Genomic DNA, 12,139 nt, shown 5'->3' with positions numbered 1-12,139 from the left:
TTCGGTCCAGGCTCTCTGAACTATGCAGTGTAGCCACTCGAAAACTTTTATATCTCCATACTTGAGCATTTCTGGTCTAATATCATCTACTCCGGTTGCCTTTCCACATTTCAAACTTTTGATGGCTTTTTCTACTTCAAGCATGGATATGTATTCCTGATTGCATGCCTGGAGAGTGTTTTTTTATCACTGTGCTCTCATCACTGCTAGTCTCATTTAGCAATTTTTCAAAGTAATTACTCCATACATCAAGGATATCTTTTTCTCCAGCTTTCATATCATCTTTATCATCTCTAATTCCTTTCACAGCACTCTTTCCTCCATTTCTGAGCTTCTTCAACAACCTCCTGAATATCTTGCCATCTTCTTGATATTTATTTTCTATGTTCTTATCAAAGTCTTCCCATGACTTTTGTTTAGCTAGTTTTACACAGTGTTTAGCTTTCTTACATTTGTCTCTGTATTCTCTAAGAGCACAAGCTGACTTATTTGCCAGGAACTTTTGATACGCTTTCTTCTATTCCTTCACTGCCACCTTAACTTCCTGTGTCCACCAGGGAGTTCTGATTTTTCTATCCTTGCAGATAACCTTCACCACATGCCTCTCTGGCAGAATCAATCAATGTTTCCTTCAGAGCTTGCCACTGAATCTCCAAGGTTTGATTCCTGTTCTCAAACTCTTTCATTTTTTCTTGAATAATGTTTGTATATTTTAGTCTACAGTTCACATCTGAGAGCTGCTCAACTTTTATTCATTTTAAAACTTTCTTACATGTTTTTCTTTTCAATGTGAAATTCAATTTTATCCTGTTTAAGACTAAATGGTGATCACTTCCAATTTCAAATCCTATGTACACTCTAGTGTCCTGCACCAGAGTGAAAACATCAGTATAAACAATAATATAGTCAACGAGACTTTTCTTATTTCTTGCCTCTTCTCTCCATGTGAATTTGTGCACATTTTTATGTTGAAACATGGTGTTAGTAATAAACAGTCCATATCCTGAGCAGAAATCCAACAAGTATTTGCCATTATTATTAGCTTTGTTCTTTTCTCCAAATTTTCCCAAAATATTTTTGTATGTCTGACAATCATTTCTTACTCTGCTATTTAGATCCCCAACAAGGACCAACTTTTCCTTTTTCATTGTGTCAGTTGCTTTTTCTAAAGCCTCAAAAAATTCCTCCACTTCTACCTTGGTAGAACCTTCTGTGGGACCATAGGCACAAATAAGTCTCATTGTCCAGTTCCCCATTCTCATATTTGCTCACATTACTCTACTTGAGACTGACTGCCATTCAAGAAGATTAGCCTCGTATTTTGTGTTGAATACTATGGCTACTCCTTCTTTTCCTTGATTGTCATTGCCTGAATATAACATTTTATTTTTATTGCTCAGAAAGAGCTCACCTGTTTTGTTCTTTTTTGTTCTATTTAGTAGAACCTTCTGTGGGACCATAGGCACAAAAAAGTCTCATTGTCCAGTTCCCCATTCTGATATTAGCGCACATCACTCTAGTTGAGAATGCCTGCCATTTAAGAAGATTAGCCTCATATTTCGTGCTGAATACCATGGCTACTCCTTCTTTTCCTTGAATGTCATTGCCTGAATATAACATTTTATTTTTATTGCTCAGAAAGAGCTCACCTGTTTTGTTCTTTTTTGTTTCAGTCACCCCTACTATGTCAATCTGGTACTTATCTAATTCCTCATCTAGCTCCATTTCTTTGCCATTCAGGCTTCTTATGTTGATAGTACCGATCTTCAATTCTGGTGATATTGGGTTATGGTGTGTTTTACGATTTGTTCCAGTAGCTTACTTTTCGCTGTTCGCCCTGGTTCTCTGGCGAAAACAATGGGGGCCTTGTTTAACCAGGTGACGCCCTAGCCAGCATGAAATTCTATCATGCTGTATAATCATTTAATATTGTGGTTTAAGCCAATAAGAATACAATTTGGTCGGCTAAATCCCAAATTGGCAGCCCATCCTCGCTCGTTCAGTATCCAGGTAGATACCTAACAGGGTGCACCACGAGAAGGTGAGGATTGGACATTAGGTCAGAAGCCCTGGTCGGTTCTCCATATTCCTTTAAAGGCTATGTGGAGGTCTCCTCTCAGTTATACAGCTTTGACCCTTAAGAAGCACCCCCCTTAGAAGATAATGAAAAAAAAAAAAAAAAACAGTGGAAACTGAAATGAAGAGAGGTGGCAACAGAGAAGGGCAAAAGTTACACTCAACAGCCTTGGCATGGGACTAGAAGACCTGACTCTCAGTTGAGCAGGAGGCCAGTTTATTGCATTTGATTCTTATGAAGTCTAGTTTGGTAACGATAACTTTTTAGACATTTCTGGCTGTTGTGTAAGCTGAATGAAATGCTGGAGTTTTTAATTTAAGTCACCTAACATAAGCTGCAGTTTTATCATGGACTGTGGTAGCACAATTTTTTGAGAACCAGGGATTGGATACAGGTTGGGAATTTGCAATGGAGTGGTGAATTAAGGCTCTCATTTCACTGAGGACTACTTTGGTTATTATTTCAGTGCGGATGTTTGGATTGAAAGAGAAAAAGCAGTAATCTCACAGTGGAAATGTGGCATAAAATTTTCTGGAGGTTATCTTAGATGGCACAATTATAGTGCCATAGGGTACAAGGATGAAATTGGATGGGAGGAGAAAAAACTCTAGAGAAAGAGACTTGACAACATTGTGGTCAGAAACGTCAAGAGGACGGCAGACATCCACAGTGTATTTGAAGGGAAAGCTAGTTAAGAAAAGGTCAAGAATGTATGTAGAATGAGGAGAATTATCTGATATTCTGGTTGGTAGACTGACTATTTGTGTTAGGTCATGAGAGATGGCAAATGATTCAGCTTCCCTTCCAGCTTGATCTGTGAAATTGGAGTGAGGGAGCTAGTTTGTGTTATGGACATTAAAGTCCCTAAGGAGGACAATCTCACAATCTGGATAATTAGTTTGTAAGAAATCAATTTTTAGTGAGATAGTCTAAAAGGGCAGCAGGATTGTTAGAGTTAGGCTAACAGTAAAGGCAGCAAATAAAGGTTGTAAAATGAGCTAAGGAAATATTGAACCTGAGCAGATCAAAAAAGTGGGAATTTCATGTTGAATAGCATTTGACAAGGGATATCACATTTCAAAAAAGCACATATTTTTCTATTTTTGTGGAATGCATCATGCAAGATGTAATTGGAACAAGTGAGATGTATTGTGGTCATGGAGAATGCCAATGGAGCTTCTGTTAGGAAAAATAGATCAGGTTATGATGTCTATAAATGGGAGTCTATGTCACTAATGTTTGTATTAATGCCTCGAATGTTGGTGAAATAGATATGGAAGTGTTTATTGTTGAAAAAAGTTTTGGAGTTATTTTGGGTGGGTTGAGGTGTATTTTTATTAATTGTTCAAATTTTTTCTGTTATATTTTTTGTTAGTTTTATGAGGTTTTTTTTTTATATCTGTAGTTAAACGCTATCATTTTTATGATTGATTTTCATGTGGATGATTCAGGAAACAGATTGGTGGCCTGCAGCTGGGATAAGGGACTTATGTAAATAACTCACACATGGAGTATCTAGACTCCAGTCTAAGTGTGGCCTTGGACAGTGTCTCCTGCATACCACTGACAACTCATTTGACAACCCATGCCATGCTCATACATCCCAGGCTTCCATATCATCTTCAACCAGTGCTATAAAGACTGATCTTTATACTTTCCTTGAAATGGACAAGGACAATATGGTCATCTCCAATGCTACCAAAATGCAGTCTCTTGCCTTTCCTGTCACAAAAGGTACCTCAGCTAGAAAATTTTTACCCTCAGTAATAACAAATCAGCAAATAGTATCAGATCTCTCTGCTTGGACTGACATTTACCCCTAGCCTCTTCCTAGTATAAACACCTCACATCAATAGCTTCATCAGTATCAAAAAAAACTAGGAATTCTCTTCTATTCAAGATGCTATTTTGAAAAGGGATGCTACCCAGCATTCGTTTTCAGTGCGACTATTACACATCACAGTTGCTTCTCTTCTTCCTCTTTTATTCCATTAAACGCAGTCCGGAGGAACAGCCTTCCTCATGAAGTACTTCTAATGAACTACAACCTGAAACTCTACAAGAAAGATGTGAATAAATTTTTTCTTTCTCAATCCTTAACTTGCAACTCACACATATACAGTGTGCCTGTTAAGTAATGAAACAACAATTATTATATCAAAACAAAGAACTATATTTGGATTGTCAATTACACAGATTCAAAATAATCTCCCTCTAACTCCACATAATGTTTATATCTGTCGTAGAGGTGTTTGAAGGCTCGATGGAAGTTCTGAACCGCAACCTCCTTCAGTGTCTGAGTTAAACCACATTGGATGTCCTCAATGTCACTGAAGTGCTCCCCTTTCAAGGCACACTTCATCTTTGGGAAGAGGAAAAAATCTGTGAAAGCCAAACCTGGTGAACTGTTCCAATTGTTGTTGTGGAACAGTTCTTACCTGACATGTAGCCACTGACACCAAGCTGTACAGAGAGTAACCTAGTGGTTACTCGCTTGTCATGGACAACAATTTTCTTAGTTTTCACCACATTTTCATTTGTCCATGCAGAAACTGGCTATCCACAGCATGGTTCATCCTCCAGGAATTGTCTCCCTTCTTTAAACGGTGAAAACCAGCGGAAGAATGTGTTATCAGAGAAAATCTTATATGGTATGGTCACTTAAGCAAAAGGAAAGAGGAAAGGTTAGCAAAATGGTGTTTAGTATAAAGATGGCAGGATGAAAACTCAGAAGAAAACCAAGATTTTTAGCGATGCACTCAGCCGTGCCTTAGAATCTTGAAACATAAGATCCAACAATATTGGAGTTCTGATAAAGAGCAAATTAATTTGGAGGAAAAATTGTTGAGAGGAAGATGATAACGATAATGTAAACATATTTTAGTACTCTTATAGTACATATAAGAAAATTGATGATGCTGATAAACTATAATGAATTTGTCAACTTCCTCCTACAAATATTTATCAGTTGTTCTATATTAAATTGTGACTGGGGATTCACACCTCTAGAGGACTGACAGACAATGCTATAGGAAATTAGTGATTTGAAATACTTTTTTTTTCCATAAATATCTATCACAGCTTACATTTAATATTTCTTTTTTTATTTTTTCTTACCAAGGTATCAAAAGCATCTTCATTTGCAGAGCCAGCAAATTTTAGTCCAACACTCATACAAGCACCAGCAATAATATTGCAATATGCTTGGCTGAAAATTAACAAAAAAGATTACTTAAGTTTTTTTTTTTGGATAAATTTCCAAAATTTAGAGTATGATGGGAAATAACTAAGATTAATAAGAATTTAATTTATGATTCTAAATTTAAAGCAGTTAATTTTTTTGATTACAACCATATATTCCGATTAATGTTCGCCATCTTATAAATGTCATGTAAATAAACAAAATGTAATAAGAGAAAGAGAGAAAGTGGAATATATAAAATGTGAAATAACTCATTTAGGGGTATTTAATAACATCATAAATTAAAATAAATCAATATATTATATTAATAAATTATATATGCCACTAAATTGTCACACAGAAGAGAAAATTTTCTGAAATAATAGCTAATATTTTATTATTTTATTTCTGATAATTTCGGTGCTCAAAAAAATTAACATAATTACAATCTCAAACATTGCTATTAATGCTATGGTTCAGTTAACAAGGCTATGTTTTTACAATTACTTTTGTTCTTCTATATATTAATAGCATCCTCTACTTGAATGCAAATCTAGTATACAGTTTGCTGATGATACTATACTCCAATTTCACAGTTAATACTTCTGTGACTCAGATTCACCATCGAATCCCTGATATGTACTCTAAGGGAAAGTACAGGATATTATGATAATATTACATGAAAAAGTTACATCACTGGCTTGTGATTGACAATATTTCTGCAAATTAATCAGTTATCTCTCAGTGACTCTAATATTATCTGATCTTATATTTCTATCTTCTAAAGTGCTGTTTATTGCATTAATCCACCTATCTTGGTCTTTCTATGGGTCTTGGGGCTTTTCCCTGCCAATCATTTCCTGATAATCATTCCACTCCTATTCTGTTTAATTCCACCTGAGATTACCTCTGCTGGCAAATTCCTGGATGCTAACAATGACAAGTTCTTTCCTAATATTACTGTTTTTAATATGATACTAAATGAAGCTATTCGTCACTCCACTAATCTTTCTCAGAACTCCCATATCTATGGTCTCCAGTTTCTGATTAACTGTTTTATTTCTAACCCAATTCTCAGATCCAGAAGTTAAAATTAGTTCAAACACAGTCTTATATGTATACAGCTAGTTTAGTGTTTTTACTAATTTCTCTCTTATTCCATATAAATTTATTCGGTAGACTTACAAAATACTAGCTATGCTAATTCTGTGCATCAATGTTACTAAACTTGATCCTGTCTTATTTCTTATAAAAGAATCCTGTTGTTTCAGTCTTTCCTTTCAGCATGTAAATCTCTACATGAGAGATTTATTTCTCAGGACAATTCTAACCTTCAATCTCTCATAGCATATATAACACATATTGCTTTCTCAGTATTCCAAGAAATAAGGTTTTCCCTGAAGGTATTACTTTACCTATGAACAGTTATTAACTCTACAGAAAGTGAAAATCTGTCCAATCATGAATACTATTCTCACACTTGGGTTGTGTCTTTTGAAGCTCATTGAAGAGACTTGATATAGTATACAGGTGAGCAGTTTAGTTGATTAGCAATTATTCTTTCATAAAATAAAACAGTATTCTTTCATCAACACCCTACATTCTCTTTCACACAGATGTGCACTGTTCCTGCTGGTTGCATGTTCTACAAATATTTCCATGGTCACTGCTCATCAGATCTGACATCAGTAATTCCACCACTCTTCTCTAAATTATTAAAATATGTGTAAGCAGCCATTTGACTGCAAATTATCAGAACTAAATTTTTCCTTTGCATTCATTCCTTCTATTGTTGCTTTTAGAAAAGTCTTCCACTTCCCTAAAGAGTACAACCTACCATTTCGATCATCACTTGACTTCTCCAAACCTTGAGTCCACAGATGGATGACATCAGCAAAGAGATCTGCTGTATTGAGAATGACAGACACTGGTTAATGGCAGGCTATCAGCTGGAAAAGAGTTGACTGTTGATGATTTATTATTATTATCATCTGAGACTTCTGGGGAATCAGAGACTCATCAAGGGAGCTATACATCACACACATTAGCTGTTATACTTTCTCTTAAAATAATTCACACTAGATGTACCCACTACTTCAACAGGCAAATTGTTCCACTCACACGCTGGGCTGCAAGGGAAACTTAGTTCTCATTCCTTTCTTAACTGCTCCCCATGTTCTCTCTCCCACCCAACCTGCCATATAATGAAAATTTTCAAACGATATTATATAAAACCCATTCAGAAGTTCACAGACCTCTATCATATCATTCCTTTTTTTTCCTTTTTAGCATTGTCTGAAGTCCACATACTCTCAATCTATCCTCATTATCTGAATTCCACATAATTCCAGTATAATCTTTGCAACTCTTCTTTGCATCTTTTTGACAGCTTCCTTCTTTATCCACCAGTGAACCCAGGAGACCAAATCTGCACACAGAAGTTCCATGCATTGTCATATCGAGGACTTTTAAAAAGGCAAAATAACTCCCATATCCTATTATGTCAATGTTTCTTTCAATATTGCAATTATAACCCTGAATTGTATTTGCAAGTTTTGCTATGTGACCTATGATCTTCTAATTCCTATCCGCCATAACTTTATAAATTCCGTTGCTCATCAGTTTCTTGTAGCACCAATATAATACGCAATTGAAAATATCATCACACCAAAGTTCATAACTTTACATTTACTAACCATTATCATTTAACTGCTTTTCCAGCCTATTTAAATCACCTGGTAAATGTTATTTATCAGTAGCATCCCTGATTGCCCTGCTTATTTTTGTATAATCATCAAATAATTGAACAACAATGGTTAAAGGCAAACTGATCTCTGTGGTACACTACAGGTCACCTTAAATCAGCATATTATCAGTATATGCACGTTTGCCATATACCACTTGCTGATACCTGTCCATCAACCATCCACTAATCCAAGTTAGGAGTTCATATTCCAGCCCCATGTTCTTTACATGAAATCCTTTCATGTGGAATTCTATCAAATGTCTTAGCAAAGTCCAACAGTGTCATAGTGTATCTATTCTCTTTATCCAATTCAGCCATAAATTTATTATAAAATATGAGCAAATTCCTAAAACATAATCTCCTTCAATAAACCTATGCTATTCTTTGAAAGTTAACACAAAAATGTTTTAATGTTTGCCAAATATTTCAGTCTGAAACTAACAGACTATTCTCAGTGACTTGATAGGAACACTCTTTACAAGGTGGAATACAAACAATTGACCATTCAAAAGTAGAATGAGGCACGTGATGTTACATTGCTAAGCATTAAAGAGAGGTAAATTTCATCAGTGTCAGTGATGAATAAATTATAGGTATCAATTCACAATTTCATATAACAATCTCAATTTATAAATTCAATTAAATATTAGATTAATGTAAGAATTATAGGTCTCAATGAAAAAAAAAAATTTTTAGTGTGTTATCCGGATTAAACTTTTTTTGACAAGGATGTACGATCATTTCGATTCAAATTACGGCACTGAAGTAAGTCCTCAGCACTCTCTTTGGATAGGCATTCAAATTTATAGCGACATCTGTGTAGAAGGCGAGTCTTGGACCAGAGAATGTGTGGCTTGTCTCTATCCTGTGCTGCACCAATCAAGACATTGGATTTGTTGTGAAGACTGTATGAATGTACTTCATGTGATGTTTGATAGTTGAAAGTTCTTTCCATAATTCATGGGGAGTTGAGCAATTAGTTCTAGCTCGTCTAATTAAATATTTTATGATTCCTGTTTTTTGATAAGGATGATGGGCAGATTGTTTGAGAATGTAACGTCCAGTAAAAGGGGGTTTCTGTAAACTGTAGTCAGAATACCTGAAGGTGAGTGGATGAGGATGTCTAAAAAGGATAACTTGTTGTCTTTTTCAATCTCCATGGTATGAGGATGTAAGGAATTGATTTTGGCTAAAAGGAAGGTAAGGTATTCTGATCAACAGTTTACAGAAAACCCACTTTTACTGGATGTTACATTCGCAAACAATCTGCCCATCATCCTTATCAAAAAAACAGGAATCATAAATAAAATGTTTAATTCGATGAGCTAGAACTAATTGCGCAACTCCCCATGAATTAAAGAAAGAGCTTTCAACTATCAAACATCACATGAAATTAAATGGCTTCTCCGAAAAAAACTACACAACATCTGTTCGATTCCCACAATCCAATCCATAACAACAAAGAATCAATACATCGAGTTCTATTTCCATATATATGAAGAAATATGATTTAACAGCCACTCAACTATGTCTCTGCCTGGTGTATATCAAGTTCCTTTTAACTGCAATCTGTTATACTTTGGACAAATCGGATGCTCTATAGTAAAAAGAATTCAAGAACATCAATCCTACATTCTTCACAACAAATCCAATAAGTCTGGATTGGCACAGCTGGGATAGAGACAAGCCACAACATTCTCTGGTTCAAGACTCGCCTTCTACACAGATGTTGCTATAAATTCGAATGCTTATTCAAAGCAAGAGTGCTGAGGCCTTACTTCAATGCCCTAACTTGTATCAAAATGATTCTATATCCTTGTCAAAAATATCATCATCAACATCAAATTCCTGCCATGTACCCTCAAGGGGTGTACAGGATATGATAGTACTACATGAAAAAAATTACATCATTATTAATTTCCTATCTACAATTTTCCTCCAAATCAGTCTGTTACTTGTCAAGACTCCAACATTATCAGATCTTATATTTCTACCATCTAAAGCACTTTGTACCATATCAATCCACCTATATCTTGGTCTTCCTCTTGGTCGTTTTGCTGCCAACCTGGCAGAGAACACTTGTTTTGCTAATCTTTCCTCGCCCATTCTGTTTAAGTGACCATACCACCTGAGATTAGCTCTGCTAACACATTCCTGGATGCTGACAATGCCAAGTTCTTTCCTAATATCCTCGTTTTTAATATGATATTACCATTGATGCCATCTGTTCACGCCTATAATCTTTCTCGGCAATCTCATATCTGTGGTCTCTAGTCTTTGGTCAAGTGTTTTACTTCTAACCCAGCTCTCGGATCCATAAGTTAAAACTGGTTTGAACACTGTCTTGTATACAGCTAATTTAGTGTTCCGACTAATTTCTCTCTTATTCCATATGAATTTATTCAATTGACTTCCCACCATACCAGCTTTGCTGATTCTGTTGTCTATTTCTATATTTAATTTACCATCTTCACTAAAAATCGTGCCTAAATGGCTGAAATGTTTTACTTGTTCCACAGGTTCTCCATTCACAACACAGCTGACATTTTCAATGATTCTGCCAATTTTCATTGTCTTTGTCTTTTTATTGCTGACCTTCATACCATATCTATTACAACAGCTATTCAATTTAGTCAGAGAATCTTGCAGACTTGTAGCAGATTTATTTAGAAGTATAACATCGCCTGCATAAAGCAAAGAGCTGACATTAACATCTCCAATTTTGATATCATGTTTAATACCACTTTCCTTCATAATGTGATCCATATAGATAATGAATAACAGAGGGGATAATGTACATCCTTGTCTCACACCAGATTTAACATTAAACCATCTTCCTGTGCTTCCTTCAATTCTAACTGCTGAATTACAACTCAAATAAAGACTAAGTATTGCTTGATATAATGCCCCGTTGACACCATATAACTGCAGTGTATTGAATAGCTTCTCTCTTGGCACCTTGTCATATGCCTTTTCCAAATCGACAAAACTTAAATACAGATCTTTGTTATATTCCCATGCTTTCTCCACTATTTGTTGTAAAGTGAAGATCTGATCCTGACAGCCTCTATTTGGCCTGAATCCATCTTGTTCTTCACCAAGCTTTTCTTCCACAATTCTTCTCAAGTATACTTGCATAGATCTTGCCAGGAACACTCAGTAGGGAAATACCTCTGTAATTCTCACATGCAGTTTTATTTCCCTTTTTATATATGGGTACCATGAGAGCTCTACTCCAATCATTGGGAAGTCGTCCCTCTGTCCAAGCTTTCTGAACTATGCAGTGCAGCCACTGTAAGACTCTTATACCACCATACTTCAGCATTTCTGGTAGAATATCATCTACTCCTGCTACCTTTCCACATTTCAAGCCTTTGATGGCTTTTTCTACTTCAAGTATGGATATGTATTCCTGACTGAATGCCTGGTCAGTGTTTTTTACTACTGTGCTGTCATCACTGCTTGTTTCATTTAGCAGTTTCCTCCACTCTTTCCTCCATTCTTAAGCTTCTTCAACAACCTCCAGAATATTTTGCCACCTTCTTGATATTTATTTTCTATATTCTTGCCAAAGTCCTCCCATGACTTTTGTTTAGCTGTCAAAAATATGAGAAAGTTTAATCCAGATAACACACTAATTTTTTTTTTATTTTTTAATTGAGACCTTTAATTCTTACATTAGTCTAATATTATCTTTAATTGAATTTATAAATTAAGATTGTTATATGAAATTGCGAATTAATACCTATAATTTGTTCATCACTCTGATGAAATTTACCTCTCTTTAATGCTTAACAATATAACATCACGCAGCTCATTCTACTTTCGAATGATCAATTGTTTGTATTCCACCTTGTAAAAACTGTTCCTAAGAAGCCACTAGGATAGTTTGTTAGATTCAAACTGAAATATTTGGCAAACATTAAAATATTCTTATGTAAACGTGTTAATAATTCTTAATTTAATGTCACAAGTGTCTCTCAAGAATAGAATTTGCAAAGTATAGCTTGTCTGTCAACCCATTTCTGTATGTGAGATCTTACCAACCTTTCTAAAAGCTTCACCGGCACTCCAGAGATACTGTTGCACCACCTTTGTATAATGGAACTATAACACATTCTTTCTATTCCTGTGG

At 35.4% G+C, this 12,139-nt stretch overlaps 1 protein-coding gene across 4 annotated transcripts in view; it reads right to left on the bottom strand.

Moving 5' to 3' along the window:
• The window catches only part of shtd (anaphase promoting complex subunit 1), an 844,012-nt gene that overhangs the window by 237,282 nt on the left and 594,591 nt on the right, over positions 1–12,139 (bottom strand). For all 4 annotated transcript variants that reach the window (XM_090401046.1, XM_090401047.1, XM_090401049.1 and 1 more), the window contains one exon: positions 5,195–5,285. In XM_090401046.1, coding sequence (XP_090257172.1) covers positions 5,195–5,285 — 91 coding nt within the window. The remainder of the gene's footprint in view (positions 1–5,194; positions 5,286–12,139) is intronic.

The sequence above is a fragment of the Typopeltis vanoorti genome, chromosome 11 (genome assembly GCF_054136105.1).
Source record: "Typopeltis vanoorti isolate ZY-2024b chromosome 11, IOZ_Tvanoo_1.0, whole genome shotgun sequence".
NCBI lineage: Eukaryota > Metazoa > Arthropoda > Arachnida > Uropygi > Thelyphonidae > Typopeltis > Typopeltis vanoorti.
Note: the sequence above shows the minus strand (reverse complement) of the source record. Positions and strands in the feature narration are given on the sequence as shown.